Below are 26,464 nucleotides of genomic sequence, written 5' to 3'. Positions count from 1 at the left end.
TGTGGTATGACCATAAAGTTAGCTTTCTTAGTGATGATGCGCATACAGGTGTGACGCACCATTGTATAAAGCTATTATCATATGTAAACAGCTTGGGACAATCTACTATCCTACATCTACCAAAACCTAATTAAAAATAGTAAAACTTCGTTGCCAGGAATAAGTCTTAAATAAAAATGTTTTAAAATCAAAAGATTGCTTCAAGGCCCAAATGTTGCAAATAAAAAATCAACCTTAATAAGCTATATAATTATTAAAAATGTTATAATATATCTTTTAGAAATATAATGCTTACGTTGCATATGCAGTCTCAGTTCAGTGAATCAGTGCGATCGAAATCGACTTCAAATTTAGAACCAAAAAGCTTCAACTGTCATTTCGCTGGAAGATAACACTGTGCCTGTCATTAACGACGATTTGAGAGGAAGAAGATATCTCCTCAACAGTAACGACTGAATACCAGCTGCTGTATTTTTGTCTCCGGGCATAAACAAATTCTAATCAGGGCTATGACCAGTAGAAGATGCTGAATAATGCTCATTATGCATGTTTGCCTTACTGTCATCATTTAAAGGAAACTTTTCTACGATATTGTTGAGTCTTACTAACAATCAAGAAATTGGGATGAATGAAAATACTGAAAAAATGTGAATATTCCCATTGGATTTAAGAATCTTCATGAAAGATTTATATAGCTGAAATATACGTAGGCTTTAATAAAATTAATTAGCGTTAAAAAGTAAAGCGAAATAAATAAAGTTTGTTGCCCAGACTTGTGGACAAAGTTCGCTGGCATAAACTGACAAATTAGTTTACAAATATTACGAACTCCTGAACAGCCAAGTCAGCCATTTTAGACCGCATAATGTCGACAGTATATATCTAATTCGATATATTCCTTAGGACACCTTTTGAAGAAACCCAGTAAAAATTATAGATACTTTCACGCTGCTGAGTTTCAGTTTGGTAATGTTTGTTTTAAAATAACGGGCTTGACACGTTTAGTCACATACAGTCAACAACTTAAAAGTTAAGGAAAAGCTGGTAGACCTGTTACACGTGTTTCATCTAGATAAACTACATTTAAATTGAGATGTTACGAGAATTAAATGTCGCACCCTTTTCATGAAGTTGTGGTGTTCAAAGCTGACCAAGGCACGCACTCAACAAGAGGTGCACAAAAGTCTAATTTATTTTTGTGTGTGGTGTGTATATGTGCGTGCGTGTCCGCGTGTCAGCCATGTTTGTGCTGCTTTCTCTCAGCGCGTGCGACTCACTGCCATAGAAGTCGCTTACACCAGACGACATTTGACGTCATATTTCAGGCTATTTTTTTCGTTGTTCGCGGGGGGTAAAGGTCGAGGTCTTTTTTTTCGCTGACTGTAGCAATGCTTGACGTCATGGCCATGCTACGTCACGCGTCGTCTGCTTGATGCTGAGTCTGCAGCTTGTTGTACCAATGGCGGCTCGCTGTTCATTGCCCCTCACAAGCCTGTCCGCAGTTTCGGCGCCAAATGTCTTCACGCGCTGTAGGGTCACGTGGGTGTTGTGGGCGCTGGCCATTGGTTGCAGCCCCTGGGAGACAATGTAGCGAACCCCAGAGCTTAGTGTCCCTCGCGCGATCTTCCTAAGGTGCTAAGAAGAGAGGGTGGTTGTGACAGGTGAGAGACCACCTGAGCAAGATGCCGTGTGTTTACACAGTAGCCAGGAGTGACCACACGCTAGGGGTGGATGGGAAGGCGGGTACTGTGAAGGACACAGTGTCAATAGAGTGCACAGTGTCTACATCTAACGTCAGGCTATGGGCCTCAGGGGCAAGAACTCTGACAGTATTGCGCAGCAATGAGTGCTGTTTTTAATATTATTTCCCTTACTAACATCTCTCATTACCTTTTCTTTGCTGCGTGGGGTAGTCCCCGGTTTTATTGCGTGTGCGTGTACGCAAAAGCGTATTTCTTCACTTTTTCTTTCTCTTTTTCTCATTTTTATCTACATTTTTATTAATCTTCTTATTTGTACTTTTCATTTCGTCTTTGTTGTGGTCCACGTTCATCAAAGGTTCGATAAGTACGTGGTGTCCGGCCTGTGGCTGAGCGAGTGGGTGTGAGTTCGTGCGACTGTGTGGGCGGTTATGGGCGGGCATCCGGCGACTATTGGAGCGATCGGTGACAGTGTGTAACAACAGCTACACACATTGCCCGCGAGACATGACAGGTCCCAGGCCCTGATGTTTTCACTTCTTCATGTTTAATCTCAGCAGCTCACATGGTCACGTGATGAGGAAGAATTAGATGCAGGATTGACTTCGTGGTATTAAACTGTGACATCAAGATGTACTTGGAACAACATAATTGCAAACATATTGCTTCCCTATAGCTGTCACCGGTACTGGCCATTACTTGTCACTTAGCCTTTCTTCGTAACATACTTCACCATTCTTGTTTTCTTCCTTTTGCTTCTCTTATTCTTTCTTTTGTTTTTGTTTCGTTTTTGATAATGTTCAATTTATGATTTTACAAGATATATTATGTACAGTTGACGCTACACTTGCGTGGTATACTGTTCAGCCAGTGATCTAGATTGAAAATATGAAGCAACAATCAGCAGTGACACAAGTTCTACTTCCCGGTTCTCAGTGTGAGAGAAGCAACAGTCGAGTCTGCAGAGGATGGTGTCGACGTGTACAGATGACAGCATCTCATCAAAACACCTCTGTCCGCAGGATGTCCGGACTGTTGTCGACTCACTGAGCTCAGCATCTGAAGCCAGTCTCGCGCGTGACTCACGCTCACCTCCTCCATTTGTTGTAAAACCGCTAAACATCTGAGTTGTGGTCGTCTCCACTGATGTACTAGACTACACATGACTGATAAAGAGGGAGCAGACCCGTGACAGGTTCCTGTCTGTGTTCATGAGAACATTGTAGTGTCACCAAAGTGCTGTGCTCACTATAGCATAGAGTCAGTGTTATGTTCAGTCTGCACAATGAGGCTACCTTACATTTTTCTCCTGGTGAATGTATTAAAGATTCAAGAAGGTAAGCTTATTACTGTGCAATTCTCAACTGAAATTAAGGGTTGGAAATGTGATAATATTTACAAACTGCAGAAAAGTTAGTAGAAACCATTAGTAACTTTTCTTGCAACATGCACGACTGTATCAGTGTCGGTCGTGTCGGACGCTTCCCGTGCTTTATCAACCATTTAAGATCACCTTGAAGTGGTTATATCTCTTTCAAACATACTTTAAAATCTTCTCCTGCTCTGTCACTTAGTCTACAACTAAACATTATTTTACTCAAATGGCAAATTTTCGTTTGATATTGCTTAGTAAACAGTAATATTTACGAGGTGATTTTGCCACGAGCACTGATGTGACTAATTAGTGTGAGTAAAGTGTCGATGTGAAAGCAAAATTTCTGTCGACTTTTTTTTCTGACAGCCTGCAGTCTATTATGCTCTAAAGGACAGATCGTGGACATTGTGGCAGGTCATCAAACTCCTCTCACGTGTCCCGCAAATGAAGTGCAGGAATGGAGATTACGTCTCGGTATTCAAAACCCATCAATAATAGCAAAGTGGAAGAATAATAAGTTTGAAGTTCATAATGACTTTGACGGATCTTTTATTATACAAAATAATAGCAATCAACAAAGTCCGTTGTTGGTCAACGCTGCAAACAACAAAAACAGCGATGCTTCCATTCTCAACGGCACTTTAGTGTGTGGAAATGGAGACACAAGCTGTGGACTTAACTATGTTTGTAAGTTAATTTTTATTTAAGTGAACCCTTATACAACGTTAATAAATATACTTCCACACATAACAGAAGTAAAATATACAGGATCAATAAATGGATTCATGAAAAGCCAGGTATAGTTGTGTGTGAGAGAGAGAGAGGAAGAGAGGGAGAGATAAATTGTATATTTTGAGCGTTCTCTCTAAGCGTTAACTTTTGGGTTTAGTACGTTTTGCTCGAAGCATAAAGTAGTTTGGTTGACTAGCCGCAAAGGGAAAAATCGGGTTTTTTTTGTTTTTGTTTTTTTTTTTTTTACAGAATTAGTCGAGCATTTTAAAGCAATTGTGGTAGAATCAACAAACAGGTTTAAAAATGATTAAGATTGCAGAGCGTAGTATATAGATGGCAATATTTTGTACACATTTTTAAAACAACCTAAAAATTATTAACGTTTCCATAACTGAAAATAGAAGCAAAGAAAATAAATGTTGGTAGTGACTAATTGAAAGCAAAACTGTACATTTTTCATGACATCAATATATTTGTTGTGCTGCTGTGGACAACAGATCCCGCAGACGGCGTTACATGCACCACCGTGACGTCATCATGGAATGTCACTGTCACCTGCAGCATCAGCAGCGCCTACTCCTCTCGGGGAATTTACAAATGTCAGCTGATTCGGCGACAACAGGGTGTGAGTACAGGCTGCTACACAGCAAAGAAATCTTTCTCGTCATGTGTCTTTCAATATCTTGATCAAAATATGTTTTTTTCTACAACGGTGTTTTTTGACCAGCTTAATTATGTCTCTTCGATACGTATTTTCAGTCAGATATAACGAATTTGTTCGAAAAATTTTCTTTCTCTCTCTCCCTCTCTTTCTTTTCTTATCTATATACCTAAAAAAAATTTTGTACAAGACTACGATAACATTTTTTCTTATTAAAATTTTTCTCATAAAGATTCGTTATCGATTCTAAACTACACATTCATCATCATTAAATCTTTACTTTACTGTTATTTACACAGAGTGTGTAAACGTGTAGATGTAAGTAGACATATCTACTCCTTCTTATCTTTCAAATGACTATTTTCATGGTACACAAATGACATAACCGCCATTACTGAATTCCTTCTTCTTTTTTAACCTAAGCATAACACTTACGCGTGCATGGCAATACTAGTTCAGTCATCTATGAATATTAAAGTCGGTATTTCCGAGAATATTTTCCAAAAGAAAAAAATGCCAAGCCTCAGAAAGTTATCTTAGTTTCAAGGTGTATTTCGCCTATTATCGAGTAATTGATATAATAAACAAGAGCCACCACAAATTTTAAGAAAATACCACTCCTCTTGTTTAAAACATTTGTTTTTCTTGCGCTTAGCATTTCATTATTACCTGATTTTCTTGAATGTGTTATGCTGTGTTTGTTTTAGTTAACAGACACAAATTTAGACACGGTCACCATGGTGACAACTCCTTCTAAGGAGCCAGTAGCAGGGACTGAGGTCAAAGAGTCGGGGTCCTGTCAGCTCCACACAACCCTCCCCCAACACAGCGGCAGCTACGGCTATTATGTGAACATAACTCCCGGAGGACAAAGCCACGTGGCCAAGTATTCTCAACATTACTCAGAATGGTTTATAGTCGGTGGGTGCTTTTATAATAGACTATGCTTTAGGAACATGAGGAGAGCCTGACTATTTGCATTAGAATGTTATATTCCACCTGGTCAAACTCTTTGGATATAGCATTTATGACTAATATTTTTATTATTGTCTGCTGTAAACGAGCTTGCTGCACATATGATATATATATATCCTTAACTTTAATTTCCTTACAGTTGCATGTTGGTGTGAGGTCTAAAGTTAAGATCCCTGTTATATTTTTCGCGATGTTCGCTTTTTTAATACATCTATAGCAGAAAAGTAAGTCTTCCTTTAGTGATGTGCAGCACTGCTCAAACCTTTAAGGACAAAGAAAAGTTTGTCTCGCGCTGTTCAATCTCGTCTCGACAACATTTCCGGACGAAGCCTTGGTTGTGAGAGGTCGAGCTCACTTGTTGAATGAACCGGATGAACGATTAGTAAATGTTGAGAGGCCTGAATCCCACTGCTTGGCCCTAAAGTGATAAAACTATTAAGTGATAATTGTTCAATTTATTACAATGCTAGCATTGTGATTGCAATTGTCTTTCTGTATATTTGGTGGGATTTTTTTTAGTGTTCTCATTCACATCACTATAATCTATAAAAGAAATATAAAATAGACGTAACTGAAATAAAGATGATATTAAAAAATCTATTATTTCCTTGGATAGGCTAAGCATTTTAAGGACCTGAAACATTTTGATTTACTCCGTATCCTTTGTCTCAAAAATGTGCAAAAGTATCAATGTACTATTAAGGCTCCCATTAAAATAAAGTAGTCCTCACAGCTAGCTTTGAACCTAAATCTTTCATGACCAACGACAAATGTCTTTAAGCAACACAATAAATACATCTTTATTGTTACTTCTGCTGAAAAAAGGTAAAACTTTTTTTTCTTCTTGGGAGCTTTCATAAGTAATAACTAAACAACATGCAGTCACATCCCACGGACAAACACCATTACTACACTTAAAACTACATTATCACACACACAGCAACAACAACGACAAAGGCCTCTGTAGTTACCACAGTGGAAATACTGATAAGTGGAAATTGTATGTGCAATGGTTGGTTTGGACACCAGTTCACTGAGTTTAGCTCACTCACATGTTGTTACATAAAATGACGAAATACGACAAAGAGAATATGATGATATTTACAATTATTCAGGTTTTTATTTTTTTTTTCATTGTCAGGTAAGCCGCACCCTTTGTCTTCAGATAATGTCATCAAGGTAAGAAACATGCATTTTGACCTCATGGCCTACCCCATGCCACACATCATGACAATACTTCCCCTGGCAGGTGATGCCGACACGTCTGTACATCCTGTTGAATCAGTGATATCATGCACTGCCGATACCCACCTACCTTACAAGTTTACCTGCAACTTCACAGAGAAAGCACCTGGCTACTACCACGTTGTGGTCACCAATTATTTTGGTGATGGAAACTTTACTCTAGAGGTTGAGGATGATGGTAAGTGATTTTTAATAACACTGTGGTATGAAATGCTCACACAGGAAACAGGCTATTTGATATAATTATTGAAATACAGAGTAGTTATCCTATGTTGTTATTATTACTATGTCAAACCCATAGTCTTACTTGCATAATCGGGCATAACCGAATTCTCGGTTAATTGAAGACTGTACTGTATATATAACTATATCATTGCAATCATACAACGTTTAAATGTTGTGTTGCAGACGACACCACGGACCCTAACATCCACAATAAGTCTGAAAGCACAACAGTTTTGGTTGCTGGAGTCGTCGCTTTTGTCCTCTTAGTCATTGTCATTGCCATTGTAATTGTTGTTGTGAAAGGAAAGAAATCAGGTTGGATTTTATGTATCTTCTCCCTGTTAACTCACTTTTGCAGTACTATGAAATTTATATTCTAGTAGGGCCCGAGCGATGAGTCAACAACCTGTAGATTTTTTACTATACCTTATATACGCTTATCTCCAGGGTACAGTCGCTTATTCCCACTTTCCTAATAAATGAGTGTGTGTATCACCATATCATATTTGCTAATTTTCTCATCGCTTACTGCTTAATTCCGATGTAAATACTCTTTTTTCCCGACACACTTTTACCTCCGAGGATTATACTCTTCCCTCCATACGCTTTATGACAGACACAGATACTTTGTCCTGACATAAGCATTTACTGGACATGGATATGATTTTTCCCGACATAGATATGTTTCCAAACATGTAGATATGCTTATTACCTAGATATTAAGCAGCATTTCTCTATTTGTTTTGTGTTGTTTATTTTGTTTTCGTTGCTAGGGAAAGGACAGATACCTCTTCGCAGAGAGGAGTACGAGGAGCCTTTGGACTTAGGTACCACAGCATCTGTAAATTTTCTTGGTATGATACTCATTCTGTAACCTGTTCTACACTCTCAGACTGAACTGACTTAATATTCTACAGAAGGAAAGTCATAACATCAAAATATAAAATTATGTAGCAGATTCTTACAAAAGCATTTACTTGACTTGGATATGCTTTTAACCCGACATACATATTTTCGAAGATGTAGATATGCTTATACCTGAGATACCAAGCAGCATTTCACTATTTGTTTTATGTTGTTTATTTTGTTTTCGTTGCTAGGAAAACGACAGATACCACTTCCCAAAGAGGAGTACGAGCCGGCTTGGGACTTAGGTACCACAGAATCTGTAATTTTCTTTGTGAGATACTCATTCTGTGACCTGTTGTACACCCTCAGACTGAACTAACTTAATATTCTCTAGAAGGGAAAGTCATAACATCAAAATATAAAATTACTTAGCAGTTTCTTACAAACGAAATACTTGACTTGGATATGCCTTTCCCCGACAGATATGTTCTCAAACATGTAGATATGGTTATACGTGAGATATCAACCAGCATGACTCTATTTGTTTTATGTTGTTTATTTTGTTTTCGTTGCTAGGAAAACGACAGATACCACTTCGCAAAGAGGAGTACGAGCCGGCTTGGGACCTAGGTACCACATCATCTGTAACTTTTCTTTGTATGATACTCATTCTGTGACCTGTTCTACACCCTCAGACTGAACTGAAGGGAAAGTCATAACATCAAAGTATAAAATTCCGCAGCTGTTGCTTAGTATCGACATCAAGTTTGTCCATCCACTCCACGTAGGATTAGATTACACGAGCACTAGTTACAGCGAACTGTACTTAGAGATATTTCATCTAATTAGTGTAATTATAAATATCTCGACTAGGCCTACATGGCGGAAATCACAAGCTGGCAAATGAACTAATCTTTGTTTTCCTCCTTCCGTCCGGTCCCAAGAAATGTGGTGATCTCACTAAACATTTGCGCGTTTGTCAAGTTGCCGAAACATCTTTTTGACTTTTCATATTGCCATAGGGGGAGCACTGTTCACCGATTCGTCTATTGATGCATTGCCTTCTATGAAAAAAAATACGGATTAAAATTAGGAAGTTGTAGATTGAATAAGCTTAAAATTCAAACATCTAAGTCAACAACAACAATGTCACCATTGTAAGTAACATCGTTCTCATCCTCATAGACTGTAGCTTTAAGGGGAACAAAATATAATTCACTCGCCATGGTACGGCCACGTTAATATGCAACAACAACAACAACAAACACCATTACAGACAAGTGATCCTGTGTAACACTCCGTTTCAGGGCCGCTGAAGATCAACAGACTATGTGCAAACGATAATAGTGAACATCTACAACAAGAAAACTACTACGAAGAGATCGATGATGGAGTCGTCGTTGCAGACAAAAAGAAAGAGACCCAAAAGGATAATAAAGGTGAGATGTATTCACGAGTCCTGTAGTTGAAGAATGTGTTCGAGTCCTTGTTTATCTTTAAAAGTGGAATAAAATCAGTCCCTTAGCCGAGTAATAACATTAGGTTTGTTTTCTCCCAACCCTGATCCTGTCACCTCTTTTCTTTATATACTCCTCCCCATCCGTACTGAAGCAAACCACGGAGATACACAAAATGCGCAATATGTTGTCTATGAGTATACTATCACACATAGATGTATTCACTGCTGGTCGTTTGACATAAATTAACAGCAAGAATTTTTTTTTAGAATCAACCGATTCTGAAGAGATGTACTCTACAATCGTGTAATAAAGCTAATACGCAATAACAAAAAACAAATAAATAAATAAAGGAAACGAAAAGGAGGAGAAAAAATACTTGGGAAAGTCAAGTTACCTTGACAACGACAATGAAAAAGTAAAAGGACAAGGGCAAGGACAAAGACAAGCTTGACAAGGACAAGGTCCCTCTCACTGGCGTCGAACGCGAGACATCTGCCACCGAGCAGGTAGTGAACACTACTCATCACGAGCTGGCAGAAGACAGGTTCCCTGCTGTTGCCGAAGACACCGAGAGATGGACAAACCAAGATGGTCTCATCTACACATCTGTGGACCTCAACAGCAGCCTGAGCAGGAAGAGACCTTCACCTCGACTCCAGCAAACGGAGTACGTGGAGGTCACGTTCAAGAACGGTAAACCTCATGTTTGTGACTGATGGCGTGTGGCCACGTTGACTGTCAGCTTTAGTGGTGACAATGGACTAAGTTGTGAACAGAAATATACTGACAAAGAGCAGTTGGTTCTCTGTACGTACACACTGTATTAACGTCCTGATGTCTACGAGGGATTCGAACATCTGTTTCCGTTACCGGAGATTAATGGTCGTAGTGGGAAGTTGTGTGTGAGAGCGAAATTAAGAGATTTCTACTAACAGTACTATACTCTCTTTGTACACTCATTTTATTCAGCTGCTAATTTAAGACTTATAATGTTAACCTTTTTCTGCAACGGACTCAATATTATATATTTCTTTAAAATATGTTTTTATACATGTCGTTAATGATTATCACCAAGTGATGTCAAGAAGAAAATTGAAAAGAGTCCAGTTTCAACGAAGTAACCCATTTTGTGTGGACAGTCTAGTTCGACTGTTTATCAGCGATGCCATGAGACATGGATGTAGACGAGGTCTAACCCATACCTCGATTTTTATTTCACTGTCGTTGTGTGCAAAACTGTAGAGACTCGTGAAAGGTGTAGATGCCAACATAATAAATATGATGTGGTCATTGAATTTTTTTATAAACTGTGTTCCTGTTCATGTTCTTTGAATGTGATTTTCTCGTGTTACCGTTGGCTGACAAACCAATGTCCTGGAAAAGTTTAATAAAGATGTTTAGTATTGTATTTGGACTGAAGCTGAAAAGTGAGATCTTTGCTGGCGGTACGTTTATTCCTAGAGAGATCAGAGGCTTAATTTGCATAGACGATCATCTAATACACCTAAAGATCTGCTGCATTCAAAATATTCACAATTTTAAAAACTTAAAATGTTTTTCTCACAAGCGTTGAATGCAAGATGTTCACATCCAAAGCGAGACTACTCTGGATGAGTCACTTCCCTTTGTGTAGATGTAACTTGAGGAGAAAAGTACCACACCAAAACAAAAATAAATAAATAAAATAAACACCAATCTACCACTAAACACTCACCACTAACCACTTTCCATACACTTACTACTAATAATAATAAATATGTAATTTATGCAATGCAGTATCGCGCTCATATTACCAACTGCACTATGTGCTTAATTTAAAAAAAGCAACAAAAATTAAACTAATATGAAGTACATCAAGGAACAGAACAACAATGGGTATAAAGTCAAAAACACAATGAAGACACAGAGATAACAGAGTAAATATGAAGAGTTTGCTAAAGCATCATCAACAAAGGGATATCGGCAGGACACTAGTCAAAAGAAATGAGAGGCAGAGAGAGAGAAGAGGTAAAGTGTGGACTACTATAGCTACACGCTGGTGACTATGCGTCCATTGTTTTAGTGCGAGAAGTAAACATGCACTGGTTAGACAAACCCTTGAGGGAACGAACTCACAGTTAAATGCAAGAAGTTTGTCCAGAAAGAAGGAGGCATCCGCTCACACAGCCGGCACGAACACACACCCACAGAGTCGACACATGACGGACCTGTCGAACCTCTGATGAACATAGATCACAAGAAAGACGAAATGAACGGAACAAAAAAGAAGTTTAATCACATGTAGATAAAAATAAGTAAAAAAATTATTGGAGATATACACATACTCGCACACACACATACGCGCGCTAGAAAACAGGGGACTACTCCACGAATCAAAGGAAAGGTGACGAGAGATGCTAGTAAGGGAGATAATAAAAAATTAAAAACACCCACACACACTGCGGCACAGTTCTGTCAGAGTTCTTGCCCCTGGGACGTTCAGGCCTGACTTTAGATGCAGACACAGTGATTGACGTAACCTGACCACTCACTGACCTGACGGCCCAGTAGGTCACGTGAGGTCAGAGGTTAAGCGATGCGTAAATTGGCCGAGAGACATGCATCGGTCCCAGGCCCTAAAGTTTTCACTTTCAGATTTAACGTCAGCCGCTGAGAAGGTCACGTGATGATCACGAATGGGATGCAGGATGGAACTCGTAGTCTAAACTGTAAGATCGAGATGTACACGGAAGGATATAATTACAAACATGTCACGTAGCCAGATCGCCTTTCTTAGAAATGTCTTACACCATTTTGTTTCTTTTTCTGTTACTTTTCTTTTTCTTTCTTTCTTATTTTTGCTTGCTTTAATTTTAATGTTGTTGTTTTTATTATTATTACTCTTATAACTATCATTTTACAAAATATATTATGTACACTTGCATGGTCAGCCAGTGATCTACAACTAAAATATGAATCAGTACTCATGGTGCCACAAGGGCCTTACACCCAAGTTCCTCTGCGCTCAGGATGTCCGGACTGTTGTCTAATCACTGAGCTCAACATCTCAAGCGAGCCTTGCGAGTGACTCACTCTCATGTCCTAATTTTGATGTAAACCCGCTAAATATCTGAGTTGTGGTCGTCTCCACTGCTGTACTAGAGTCCACATGCACTAGTAATGAAGGAATCACACTGGTGATACATGTCCGTGTACATGCGAGCATTGTAGTGTCACTAGGTGATGTGTTCACTATAACATAGAGTCAGTGTGGTGTTCAGTCTACACAATGAGGCTACCCTACATTTTTCTCCTGGTTGTATTACAGACACAAGAAGGTAATCTTGTTAATAAGTAATATTTAACTAAAGTTTAAATTTGAAAATGTAATAACATTTACAAACTGTAGAGAAATTTAAAAAAGAAAGCTTGACTCACATACGCAGCTCTGAAAATAACGGAGAACAAATTTATAATCTGATGGTTTCTTATTCCCAGTCCGAAAATGAGTGTGCTGCATACAAACTATACTGTTAGTCTTACTTTGTCCTTCTAGCAGACTACTCTTAGTAGCAGCCATTAGTAAATTTCTAGCAACATGAAACATTTGCATTATTGTCGGTCGTGTTAGTCAGGATAACACGAAGCTTCCCCGGCACTACCAACCATATAAGATCACCTTGAAGTACACTTATGTCTTTTAATCATACTTTAAAAGTTTCTGTTTTGTTATTCAGTCTACAAGTAAACACTTGTTTATCCACATTGCAAAGATTTGTTTAATCGTTGTAGTAGAGATTTTTATGAACGAGAGGATTTTACTATTTGTATTTATTTGTGACAAAGTAGTGTGAGTAAACTGTCGATGTGAAGCAAAATTTCAGTCGACTGTTTTTTTTTTCTGACAGCCTGCAGTCTATTATGCTCTAAAGGAGAGATCGTGGACATTGTGGCAGGTTATCAAACTCTTCTGACGTGTCCCACAAATGAAGTGGAGGAATGGAGATTAGGTCTCGGTAGTCAAAGGGCATCATTAATAGCACAGTGGAAGAATAATAAGTTTGAAGTTCTTAATGACTTTGGCAACACTTTTATAATACAAGATAACAGCAATCAACTAAGTCCGTTGTTGGTCAACGCTGCAAACAACAAAAACAGAGATGTTTCGATTGTCAGCGGCACTTTAGTATGTGAAACTGGAGACACAGGCTGTGGACTAAACTATGTCTGTAAGTTGATTTGTATTTTAATGAACCCATATCTAACGGTAATAAAACACATTTACTCAAATAGAAGGAAAAGATACAGAAATAATAAATGGATTAATAACTAAGGCAGATAGAGTCGTGTGTGTCAGAGAAAGAGAGGAGAATTGTATGTTTTCCGTGTTTTCTCTTAACGTTTCCTGACGCTTCCCACAGTTTGTTTAGTGCGTTTTGCTTGAAGCTGAAAGTATTTTGGTTCATTCGCCAGAAGGAGAAAAATAGTTTTTTAACAAAATCAGACGAGCATTTAAAAGTAATTGTGACAGAAGCAGCAAACAAGTTTGAAAAAGTAAAGATTGCAGAGCGTAGTATATAGATGTCAATAATTTGTTTATATTTCTAGAACAACCTGAAAATTATTATCGTCTACATGACAGCAAGCAAAAATATATAAAATAAATGTTGGCAATGACTGATGGGAACAATGGTAAGCAGAAGTCGCTATTTTTCATATCAATATATTTGTTGTGCTGCTGTGGACAACAGATCCCGCAGAGGGCGTTTCATGCACCACCGTGACGTCATCATGGAATGTCACTGTCACCTGCAACATCAGCAGCGCCTACTCCTCTCGGGGAATTTACAAATGTCAGCTGATTCGGGCAGAACAGGGTGTAAGTACAGGCTGATACACAGCAAAGAAATCTTGCTTGTCATGAATGAGCATTTTCGTGGAGAGTCCACAAACTGTATATCCGTCATCATTGAATTTTTCGTCTAGCTCATCCTAAACATAATACATATGGCAATACTAGTCTACTCATCCAGGAACATTTAAGTCAGTATATCTGGGTAAGTTTACAAAAAAAATGTCCAGCCAAAAAATATTATCTTAGTTTCAGGGGTTTTGTTTTTGCGACTTGTCAAATAGCTTATCTAATAAACTAGATAAGCCTACTATTTCGAGAAAATACTGCTAAATGTTTTTTTAAAGACACGTTTCTTTTTTGACATGCCTTCCATTTTATCATTAAGGGATTTATTTTAATGGGTTCTATTGTCTTTTCGCTGTTTCTTTGTTTCAGTTAACAGACACAAATTTGGACACCGTCACCATGGTGACAACCTCTACTAACGAGCCAGTAGCAAAAACTGAGGTCAAGGTGTCGGGGTCCTGTCAGCTCCACACAACCCTCCCCCTACACAGCGGCAACTACTCCTACTATGTGAACATAGATCCTGGAGGACAAAGCCATGTGGCCAAGTATTCTCAACATTACTCAGAATGGTTTATAGTCGGTAGGTACTTTTAACAATAAATTATTCTATAAAAACCAGTGGACAGCTTTACTATTTGCACGAGAATGTAATGTTTCATCTGGTCATACTCTCTCAAAAAAAAAAGGCAATTAATGAATGCTATTTTTATTATCGACTGACTGTTATCAATAAGCTGAACTCTGTTTCAATTCACTATTGTCTTTTACTCAAGAAACAAAAAGTAAGAAGACGTAGATTAAATACATAAAAAAAATCGAGTTTAAATCTACTGCACCAATAACTTGCTCTACTACTCTTATTCACAGTAATGTCAAACATATCAATGTTACCACTTCCTTGTCAGACTGAACATTTCCTGCTTATAAACATTATTATAATTAGTGCTCCTCTATGCAAAGTCGAGAAATTCACATTAAGAAGAGTTAACCCTTGAAACGACCAGAAACATTTTGATTTCACTGTATATGGTCTTTGTAATAACCACAGTGAAAGTACACTTAGGTCGAAGACAAGCCGAGATCGTTTTCAACAGTTAATTTGAACCTCATGCAATTCACGAGTTTCGCTCAATCACCTGTTGTTTCTACACAATGACGAAATGACACAAAGAGAATCTGATGGTGTTTACAGATTAATTATTAAACTCTTTATTGTTTGTTGCATTGTCAGGTAAGCCACGCCCCATGTCTCCAGGTAATGTCATCAAGGTAAGAAACATGCAGTTTGACCTCACGGCCTACCCCAAGCCACACACCTTGAGAATACTCAACAGGACAGGTGATGTCGGCACGTCTGTACATCCTGTTGTATCAGTAATACCATGCACTGCCGACCCCCACCTACCTTACAAGTTCACCTGCAACTTCACAGAGAAAGCACCTGGCTACTACCACGTTGTGGTCACCAATTATTTTGGTGATGGAAACTTTACTCTAGACGTTGATGATAATGGTAAGTGATTATTATAAAACGGTGGTATGAAATGTTCGCATAGGAAAAAGTCTACTTGATATAATGTTCATAATATGTAGCACTTATCGTTTGTTATTATTAGGTCTTTAATCAACACCATAATCTTACTTACATTATTAACATCAAGCTTAATGCGTTTGGCCTCATCTCCTACCCCATGCCACGCAACATTACCATTGTGAGGGTAGGAAAAATCCCCGATAGGTCTTCAACTTTTGTAGACGACAAAGATTTAGCTGTGGTTCAGCCATCTTTCTCATCTTCGTCTCCCCTACCTCTCCACCTGCATTATAAGTCATAAGTCATTATAGTAAGCACTAAGCGACTTATTTTAATTTTGAAAATAATGCATCCATATGTTATTTGTTTTTAAAACAATGTATTGGTTAGTAAAACAAAATCAGGATGAAACATTTCTAAATCAATGAACCTCGGAGGAAGAACTTTTTTCAGTTTGTTTATTTATTTATGTATTTATTTTTAATTTTTTTATTTATCAGCTCAAGTAAAAAAAATCTCAGGAAGGACAATAGGAGTCTAACCATTACAATAAATCATAATAGCTCTCCCACTGGCCGAGGTCTTCACATGTTGAACACATGTCTGTACTAACCTGATCTCTATGATTTTTATTTTTCTCTGTAATGGCGATGCGTGGAGGAGTTTCACTTGAAATAAAATCAGGGTTATTTCCCATATTTAGGGATATGGTATCCTTTGCTGTGCTTTGTGTAATTGTTTGAAAAAGTAAAATCAATGGCGTTCGTCCTTTTAGACTTAAAATAAACAAAACAGTTAGTTTTCAATCTTTAAATCATCCCTATGTTGATTCTTATTTCCACGAGCAGGTAATTTGTTATTATGGATCTTTTGTTAAACCATCCATAGAAAGGGTCACTGGTATTTTTCTTTCTCAGGTGTTTGAGCAGGCTAAATATTAGAGGTATTTTGCAATCAGCTAACCCTGATAGTTTTCGCTAATTTTTGATGCTGAATAGAGTCTAATAATTACATAATGTTGAATGTAAAAATGCAGGTGCCGGTCACACCGTGCAGGTGGAAAAATTAAAGTAAGAGAAAAGAGGATCACGTGTGCACCACAACATGACTATGTACATGTTCATACTCACATAAATATACACCAACTGTCACATACGCTGCCTCTCTCCCCAACCCCTCACCACCACCACACACACTTCCATACAACCACAACATGTAAACACACAGACATATGTTTACTCATAAAACTAATAACAAGCGCATACTAACGCACACATATTACACACATACGTTTATGCACACACACACATATATATATATATATGCAGGCATGGATGCATAAATATTTGCATACAAACACACACAAAACAAGTCGCGGGCCTTCACTCTGTCATTGTGTCCGATGTCCTGTTGACAGAGTTACATCCCCTTGTATACGTGAAGATCAACGTTTCAAACAGTTCACATTATCTTTCATGTCTATGTTTCCTTTTGTAAGCGATTGGTTAGCGCGAACAACTGTGTTTATAAACGAATATTTGAAGACAGAAAATCTACTGAGGTATGTATGTGGTTTTCATTTTAAAACTGGTAACGAGTCACATCGTCCCTCTTTTCTCGTCAAGGTCAGTCACGGTGAAACATTTTCCAATATTCAATATCATCAACATCATCATCATCAGAAATAAGCCAAACTGTCAGTTGTTTAAGAAAAAGGTGTTATAGATAAAGATAAACAGCTTAATAGTCTCTTCACCTGACATACGATTCCAAAAAGAAGATGTTCTTACTTAAAACCATTATTTCGACACCAGTTTACTTTTTAGTGCAAAAACCAATTCATAAAGGGAAACAAGCATTCCATACAAAAATCAAAAAATATATTTATGAGATCATAAGGTCAGAAATCTATCTTAAAGCTTTGTTGTTCAGAAAACAATAAAAACAGTCCTTTTATTTCTTTCATCAAAAGATAATTTCGCAATGTATACTAAGCAAACAACTTTGCCGTATTTTTCAATTACACTGTTGCAATATCTGATTCTGTTTATTGTTCAGTCCTGACTGCGGGCAGAAGACCTAGCAATCCAAGGGAGGTAATCACTAGTCACATTCTCCGTGAATAACTCGTTCTTTTCTAAGGATGGAAGTTCACCAGTCTTCTACTATTTAGTGATTATATGAATACCTTGTCGATTAATATTTTTTTAATATGATTTTATTGCAAGTATATAAACAAAATCAAAAACTTATGATTAGGCCCAGTAATGTTAACTTTCCCAGTGATGATGCGCATACAGTTGTAATAACAGACGAGAGCAATGTATTTTTATGAAGATTACAATTTTTTGTAAAAGATTGTCATTTAATCTCAAAATTGATCATTTCATTCATAATTTGCTTTAGTTTCTTACAGAAGTGTAGGTTTCTCAAGAAACTGAGGTCAGAGGTCTGACTGTCACCGACGCCAATCGCCTCTGAGTTGTACAGATCGGTGGATGCATTGCAGATGACTGCAACTTTCATTCTATGAGCCTGCCTCCAAGTGTTGCAAAATATAGGCGAGCAAGAAAAACAAAAACTTTGTTTAGTTATAGCTTGAAAAAATATTTTATTTCATCGATGATGTTGCAAAGTGACCTACTGCTGTAAATCAGTTTACATTTAAATGAGACTTACACTGAGATTTACTACATTATAAGCAAATCTGTTGAATAAGGTCTAGATACCACTATTATAAACTGCGGAATAGTGCCTAAATAAAGAATGCGAACTTGACTATACTGTGAAATCACATTTTTATTTTCCTAATTTGTCTTACATAAAAAGACTTCTTATATATCTTCCTAGATATTTTAGTATCACATGTAATTACACCGTACACAAAAAAAGATGGAGATAAGACAACGTTCAAGTTATTTGTACATCTTTGATAAATTTTTATAATGTCATTTTTGGTTATTTGATTTGAGAAGTTTATAACAAGTTAGTTCCCAAAAAATAATTTTGTAAACGCGTAATGTTATGTAGTATGAAGTGACGAATAATAATAAGTTTGGTACAAAGATGCATGCTTCTAAAGCCCGTTTAAATTTATTGTTTGGTCTGCCTTTCTGGATTGTTTCAATTTAAATGAAACTTCTGTTCTACTATTCTGTACAGTCCCTATCGATGTATACATAAAAGAACAGTCAAAAACTCAAATGTCACCCTGCCTCCCCATTCGACTTTACAAATGACAGACTTAATGTCGTGTCATCGCATAGAAAGTCACGACTACTTGTTGGTTTATAAGGCTAGGACTGCTAAAGCTTGTGGCGATTAGACATCGTGGTTGATGAAAGGTTAGGGAAGTAGAATTTTGGTTGAAACTGCCCGACTAGTGGACCTGTTACACGTGTTACATACAGACAAACTATGTTTTAAATGAGACGAGATGGGAATTAAATGTCGCACAAAATTCATGAAATTGTGGTATTGAAAGCTTACCACTTACCAAACAGTACAAAAGGTGCAAAAGAACTATTTTAGTGACAGATTTATGTCATAAAACAGACCTGTATTGTAGCAATTGAACGTGACATGGTATAAAGTAGTACTCAAACATTCATATTTCACGTGTTTTCTGTGCAAGTTTATTTGTCATTAAAACGATTTATTAGAAAAGTGGTCAACATATTTGTTGCTTTAATAATTTTTTTTTAAATAGCTGTATGATGTGGTAGATGTTTATGTAGTATTGACAAGAAAGGCGCAGGAAAGGTTGTGTCTGAGTGCGTTTGTACCTCACCTATCATTTTTTCTTTCCTTCCTTATTTAATTTTGTGTTTGTGTATTTGTGTGTGTGTGTGTGTGTGTGCGAATATAACACCAGCTACACACAGACTGGCATAATCTACATTATAAACTTTTTTACAATGCATGCTGGCCGACAACAACATACAAACACATAGAAAGTGGAGTGTGCTGCAAGTCCCAGAAGAATTCCCAGTCCTACGCAACCTTTCAGATTCCACGTCAGCCACTTTGGAGGTCACGTGATGAGGAAGAATGGGATGCAGGACAGAGTTCAAAGTTTAAACTATGAGATCAACATGCACTAGGAACAATACAATTGCAAACATGTTGCTTCCTTATGTTATAGGTACTGGCAACTACGTGTCACGCTGCCTTTCTTCGTAAAATACTTTATTAGTTTTCTTTTTTTTTTTTCGTTTTCTTCTTTTATATTGTTTTTGTTTGTTTGTTTGTATTGTTTTGATTTTGTGACTTTATTTTTTTTATTACCATTATTTTCAAAGATATATTATGTACATTGGGTGCTACACTCACATGGCTTAATGTTCAGAGGTGATATGAAAATGTGAAGCAACAATCAGCTGTGACACAAGTTCTACTTCCCGGTTGTCTGTGCGAGAGAAGCAGCAGTCGAGTCTGGAGAGGATGGTGTCGACGTGTACAGATGGCAACATCTGATGAAAGGGAACTACACCGAGTGCATCTGTCCGCAGGATGTCCGGACTGTTGTCGACTCACTGAGCTCAGCATCTGAAGCGAGACTGACGCTCACCTCCTCCGTTTGTTGGTCGTCTGCACTACTGTACTAGACTTCACATGACTAATAATGGAGAGAGCACAATGGTGACAGTTTCCTGTCTGTGTACATGTGAAACATTCTAGTGTCCGTAGAGTGCTGTCCTCACTATGTCCTACAGTCAGTGTTATGTTCAGTCTCCACAATGAGGCTCGCGTACATTTTTCTCCTGATTGTATTACACAGGCAAGAAGGTAAGCTTAGTAATATGAAACCTTACTAAAGTTAACGGTTGAATATGCGATAAGGCATACAAACTGTAGAGAGAAATAAAAACTCAAATTTGACTGACTTAAACAGCTCTCAAAGTAATGTCAAACATATTTATGATGTGGAGATATTTTATTCCAAAACTGAAACTGATTATGCCAAATAACAGCCACAGAATGCAAGCAATGCATCTTGAAACAGGCTGCAGTAGTGATGACAGTACAAACTATACTGTTAGTCTTCCTCTGTCCTACTAGTAGACTTCTGTTCGTAGCAGCCATTAGTAATTTTTTTTTTTTTGCAACAGGAACGACTTTTAATTGTCGGTCTTGTTGGTCATGATAACAGGTCTTACGAACCATTTAAGGTCTACTTAAAGCAATCTTATTTTTGTCAAACATACCTTGAGACCTTTTACTGAGCCTTCAACTAAACCTTTTCCTAATCAAGATGGCAAATGTTTGTTTGATCTTGTTGAGTAGACAGTAATATTAAACAGATGATTTTATATGATGACTGATGGTACGAAAAAGTATAAGAAAAATGTCGACTTAGAACAAAATTTCTGTCGTGTGTTTGTTTTTCTAACAGCCTGCAGTTTACCTTGCGTGAACGGAAGCATCGTGGACATTGTGGCAGGTCATCAAACTCTTCTGACGTGTGAAACAAAGAAAGTAGAGGAATGGAGACTAAGTGTCGGTGGTGAATCGTCATTATTAATAGCACAGTGGGCGAATAATAAATTCACTGTCATTAATGACTTTGACAAATCTTTTATTATACAGAACAACAGCAATCAACAAAGTCCGTTGCTTGTAAACGCTGAAAACAACACAAAGATAAACAGCGATGTTTCCATTGTCAACGGAACTTTGTTGTGTGGAACTGGAGACACACGCTGTGGACTAAACTATGTTTGTAAGTCTATTTGTGTTTTATTAAACCCATATCCAACGTTAATAAATAAACTTCCAAATATTAAAGAAGTAAAATATACAGGAATAATGATTGGATTAATAAAAATACAGGTTGTGTGAGAGAGAGAGGGGGGGGAATTATAGTTTTTAGTGTTTTCCTGATGCTTACTACTCTGTGGTTTAGTGCGCTTTGCTTGAAGCAGAAAGTGAGTTGACTCGCCAGAAAGGGAAAAAGTTTGTTTTCACATAATTAGACAAGCCTTTAAAAGTAATTATTGTTGAGACAATAAACATCTTCAAAAACTATTAAGATTGCAGAGCGTAGTATATAGATGTCCATAATCTGTACACATTTTTAAAAAACCTAAAAATTATTAACTTTTACATAAGTTCAAATAGAAACAAATGAAATAAATGTTAATAGTGGCTAATTGTAAGCAAAACTTGATATCAGTATATTTGTTGTGCTGCTGTGGACAACAGATCCCGCAGATGGCGTTTCATGCACAACCGTGACGTCATCGTTGAATGTCACTGTCACCTGCAACATCAGCAGCGCCTACTCCTCTCGGGGAATTTACAAATGTCAGCTGATTCGGCGACGACAGGGTGTAAGTACAGCCTGCTACACAGCAACGAAATATTTCCTATCATGTAGCTTTCAATACCTTCATCAAAATGTGCTGGTTCCTGTTACGGTGTTTTTCCAACCAGCTTAGTGATGTTTCTTCAAGACTTCTTTCCAGTCCACTATAACGAGTTTAGGAAAATAACAAATCTGTTCAAATAAATATCTCTCTTTCTCTTTTTCTCGTGTCTGCTTGTCCACATATCTACAAGACAGTGATAACATTTAAAAAAAAATCTTACTAATCTTTTTCTCAAGAAAATTCGTAAACTTTTTCAAAATACACATTTATCATCATTTAATCTTTCATAATTGTTATATACACATAGTATGTCAAAGTGTAGATGTTAATACTTAAACAAGTCTAGTCCTCATTACCCTTCAAAAAAACATTTTCATTGAAAGTTTACATACATAAATGGCATATTCACCATCGCTGAATTCTTCGTTTAGCTAAACTAAACATAATAAAAAAGAGTATATGCACATACTAGTCTAGTCATCTATGAATATTTAGTCAGTATTTTCCGAGAAATTTTGTCAAGGAAAGTTCAAGTCTCTTAGTTTCAAGGTTTCTTTCGTGACTTATCGAATAGTTCCTCTACGAAACTAGAGACACCTAATCTACAACCCCCCCCTACTCTTTTTTAAAACACATTTGCTTTTGACGCGGTTTGTACTTCATTTTAAATTGGCTTTTGTAATGTATTATGTTGTCTATTTGTTGTTGCTTTGTTTTAGGTACCAAACAAAACTTTGGACAGGGTCACCATGGTGACAACCTCTAATAACGAGTCAGTGGCAAAGACTGAGGTCAAAGTGTCGGGTTCCTGTCAGCTCCACACAACCCTCCCCCCACACAACGGCAGCTACGGCTATTATGTGAACATAGCTCCGGGAGGACAAAGCCACGTGGCCAAGTATTCTGAACTTAACTCAGAATGGTTTACAGTAGGTAGGTACTTTAAAATAAAGCTGTAAAAACTGAGGGAGAGCTTTACTATTTGCGCGAGAATGTTTTGTTATATCTAATCGAATTCTTTCTATAAAGCAATTTATAAATATTATTTTTACTCTTGACTAATTGCAATAAACAGATTGGACGTATGTTCCAATTCACATTTCTTACATATCTCTCAGTCTAATTTCCATACAGTTTCATTCTGGTATAAAGTCGGGAGTAAATTTCTCATCACCGTTGGATTTTTTTTTTTCGCAATGTTTTCTAGTTTAATCCATCTAAATTGGAAAGCATAAGAGTAAGTCTTGTGTGGTATTAAATAATATTTATGTTCTGTGCAGAACTACCGTCGCTACCAAAGATGGTATGTCACCCAGCGCCCTACGTGTTAGAAAACACCAACATCAGTTGCACCTGCAACACCACAAGTTTGGGGAAACCTGCAGGGTACCTGACGTGGGTGACGGGTAAATACCCTCACACAGACTCTAACAAGCCAGTTGGAGGAAATCGGAGTGATGACAAACCTACTGAACTACATTACAGTCAGACCCTGACCCTGGCAGACCACAGCACGACCTGGTTTAGATGTGACGTCACGTGGGGCCTAGAGCAACATCGAGGAGAGAACTACACGGTGAATGTTGGATGTAGGTGAAACGGTCATTGTGTTGATGTTTATTAGACGAGTGAGACACTTTACAAACTAACATATCAATGAAAATATACAACGGCTACTTTAGAATAAGCAGTGTCATCTCTCCAATGACGGACTTCGCCTTACGGGACAAGTGACAAACACTCTACTCATTGGGTAAAATCTCAATGCAATACATGATTTCCAAAACTTTAGACGAATATTCCTTTTTCTAAGAAATACATGAAGAAACATTGCGACCATTAGCATGTACCCAAAGAGGTCAAACTCATTACGTCAAGATACGCCTCATTAGCATATGTTTCCAGCTCTCCCATTGGCTGAGGATTTTACAACCTCAGACTGTCTATGGCCATCTGTGTTGTTGACATCTTTCTGTGCATTGTAATGCAAGAAAAGCTCATTTATTTTAGTGTATTGTGACACAGTTTGCACCAGATAAATATTTAGGTATTGACATTTGTTTCTCCGCGTGTACTTGTCACTCATTTTGTACCAGTATCTTTGGAATTTCTGCTAGATTCCTGTCTTGTTCACTGGACTCACCTTTAACTCTTACTGTCTTCTCTTTCATTTCTTCATCGTCCTACTATTATGCGATGTAGATTTTATTAATAATAAATGTAGCAAACGGTGTTTGCAGACAAGCCACGACAACTAAAGCTATTCTTCAACAAGTTGAGTGAAAATGTGACGGTGTCAGAAGGTGATTCAGTGGATGTGAACTGTTCAGCAGACGGCAGACCAGCGCCAGAGGTTACCCTCATCAATACAGTGAACAATACCAAGATGGCCACAGGCTCCTCTGTCATCCTCTCTAACTTCAGCGCTCGGTGTGAGGACTCGGGCGAGTACACATGCTCCTCGCAGGACTATTTTTCCTCCCAATCACCTCTTACAACATCTCTCCGCCTACAAGTGAATTGTAAGTCACAATGTACACTACAAGAGACTAAGAAAAGTCTGTAAGTAAGGACAATGGAAAGTTAGTCTCGCGGTGTTCAATCTCGTCTCGACAACATTTCCGGACGAAGCCATGGTTGTGAGAGGTCGAGCTGACTTGTTGAATGAACCGGATGAACGATTAGTAAATGTGGAGACGCCTGACTCCGACAGTTTGGCCCTAAAGTGATAAAACTATTCAGTGATAAATGTCCGATTTATTACAATGTTAGCATTGTCATTGCAGTTTTCTTTCTTTTAATTTGGAGGGCTTTTTGAATGTTCTCATTCCCATCACTCTGAACTATAAAAAAATCACATAATCTTCCTTCCATCCCAACACATCCTTGTGCTGTGCAATATAATGTCCTGAAACATTTTGATTTACCCCGCACCCTTTGTCTCCAAAGTGTATAAAAGGTTGAGCTAACAAGGCTCCTTTGAAAAAAAAGTAGTCTTCACAACGAGCTTTAAACCTAAATCCATCATGAACAACGACAATTGTTTTTTAAGCAACACAATATATACATCTTTAGTGTTACTTCTGATCAAACTAAAGGTAACAATTTTCTCTTCATGGGAGCTCCAATAAGTAATAAACTAAAAAGGAAGCAGTCGGATCCCACACACCTACACAATTACTACACTTATAACTACAGTATCAGACAATCACAGTGAAAATATAGACAAGTGGTAATTGTATGTTCAACTGTTGATTTTGACATCAGTTCACTGAGTTTAGCTCACTCACCTGTTGTTACAGGAAAAGACAAAATACGACAAAGAGAATCTGATGATGTTTACAGATTAATTGTTGAAGTAATTATTGTTTGTTGCATTGTCAGGTAAGCCGCGGTCCCTGTCTCCAGGTAATGTCACCAAGGTAAGAAACATGCACTTTGACCTCGTGGCCTATCCCATGCCACGCAACATGACAATACTCCCCCGGACAGGTGATGCCGGTACGTCTGTACATCCTGTTGTATCATGCACTGCCGACCCCTACCTACCTTACAAGTTTACCTGCAACTTCACAGAGAAGACACCTGGCTACTACCCCGTTGTGGTCACCAACGATTTTGGTGATGGAAACTTTACTCTAGAGGTTGATGATAGTGGTAAGTGATTTTTAATAACACTGTGGTATAAAATGTTCGCACAGGAAACATAATATTTCATATAGTATTCATAATATGTAGTACTTATCACTTATCATTTGTTATTATGAGGTCTGGTATCAACATCACAATCTTAATTACATAGTCGTATTATGAGTAATACGTTGAGCCCTGAATCGTGTGGCCTGAACCAACAGAGGCAAAATAGATATATATATATTATTTTGTTGTATGTTGATCGTGAATAACCTAATGCAATGAAGACTGTTCTGTATATAGAGCTATATCCTTACAATCATTTAATTTTACATTTTTTGTCGCAGAGGACACCGTGGACTCTGACATCTCCAATAAGACTGAAAGGACAACAGCTTTGGTTGGTGGAGTCGCTGCTCTTGGCGTTGTCGTCTTAGCCATTGTCTTTGCCATTATAATTGTAGCTGTGAGATCAAAGAAATCAGGTAGGAGTTTACGTATCTTCTTCCCTGTTAACTCACTCTTTCAGTACTATGAAACTTCGATTTCAGTATGTCCCGAGCGTTTAACAACAAGATGCAACGCTCCATAGATCTTTGATATACCTAGCAAAACATCGGCTTTAAGTAAGCATTTTATCAACAACAAGAAAAGCGAGAAGAAGGAGTAGAAGAAGACATTTCACCCAACAGACCAAAACAAAGACCGAAGTATGGAGGGTAAGGAGGGACATAGAGAGAAAAAAACAACTAAAATCTTTATTACATATGACCAGTTATTTCGTACTTAACCCCCATCACA

At 37.7% G+C, this 26,464-nt stretch overlaps 3 protein-coding genes across 7 annotated transcripts in view; all 3 read left to right on the top strand.

Moving 5' to 3' along the window:
• Window positions 1-26,464, top strand: part of LOC112568110 — a 43,517-nt gene that overhangs the window by 13,053 nt on the left and 4,000 nt on the right. For both annotated transcript variants that reach the window (XM_025245211.1, XM_025245210.1), the window contains exons 11-13: window positions 24,271-24,552; window positions 25,415-25,687; window positions 26,011-26,148. In XM_025245211.1, the coding sequence (XP_025100996.1) occupies window positions 24,271-24,552; window positions 25,415-25,687; window positions 26,011-26,148 (693 nt within the window). The remainder of the gene's footprint in view (window positions 1-24,270; window positions 24,553-25,414; window positions 25,688-26,010; window positions 26,149-26,464) is intronic.
• On the top strand, window positions 1,342-9,588 carry LOC112568111. 3 transcript variants are annotated; one of them, XM_025245213.1, is made up of 11 exons: window positions 1,343-3,037; window positions 3,442-3,762; window positions 4,305-4,432; window positions 5,176-5,389; window positions 6,585-6,866; window positions 7,097-7,228; window positions 7,687-7,740; window positions 8,014-8,067; window positions 8,339-8,392; window positions 9,070-9,201; window positions 9,489-9,588. In XM_025245213.1, exons 1-11 carry the CDS (start codon window positions 2,986-2,988, stop codon window positions 9,527-9,529), a joined length of 1,464 nt encoding a protein of 487 aa, XP_025100998.1. In that variant the 5' UTR covers window positions 1,343-2,985; the 3' UTR covers window positions 9,530-9,588. The 3 variants fall into 3 exon arrangements, with proteins under 3 accessions (XP_025100999.1, XP_025100998.1, XP_025100997.1); XM_025245212.1 differs by having other exon boundaries at window positions 7,687-7,767; XM_025245214.1 differs by lacking the exons at window positions 7,687-7,740; window positions 8,014-8,067 and having other exon boundaries at window positions 1,342-3,037.
• LOC112568112 lies at window positions 12,395-19,322 on the top strand. Of its 2 annotated transcripts, XM_025245216.1 has the most exons (7): window positions 12,395-12,539; window positions 13,110-13,430; window positions 13,953-14,080; window positions 14,492-14,705; window positions 15,357-15,638; window positions 17,718-17,755; window positions 18,066-19,322. In XM_025245216.1, the coding sequence occupies exons 1-7, from the start codon at window positions 12,491-12,493 to the stop codon at window positions 18,081-18,083; spliced, it is 1,050 nt and encodes a 349-aa protein (XP_025101001.1). In that variant the 5' UTR covers window positions 12,395-12,490; the 3' UTR covers window positions 18,084-19,322. The 2 variants fall into 2 exon arrangements, with proteins under 2 accessions (XP_025101001.1, XP_025101000.1); XM_025245215.1 differs by lacking the exon at window positions 18,066-19,322 and having other exon boundaries at window positions 17,718-18,047.

Source organism: Pomacea canaliculata, linkage group LG7 (assembly GCF_003073045.1).
Source record: "Pomacea canaliculata isolate SZHN2017 linkage group LG7, ASM307304v1, whole genome shotgun sequence".
NCBI lineage: Eukaryota > Metazoa > Mollusca > Gastropoda > Architaenioglossa > Ampullariidae > Pomacea > Pomacea canaliculata.
Note: the sequence above shows the minus strand (reverse complement) of the source record. Positions and strands in the feature narration are given on the sequence as shown.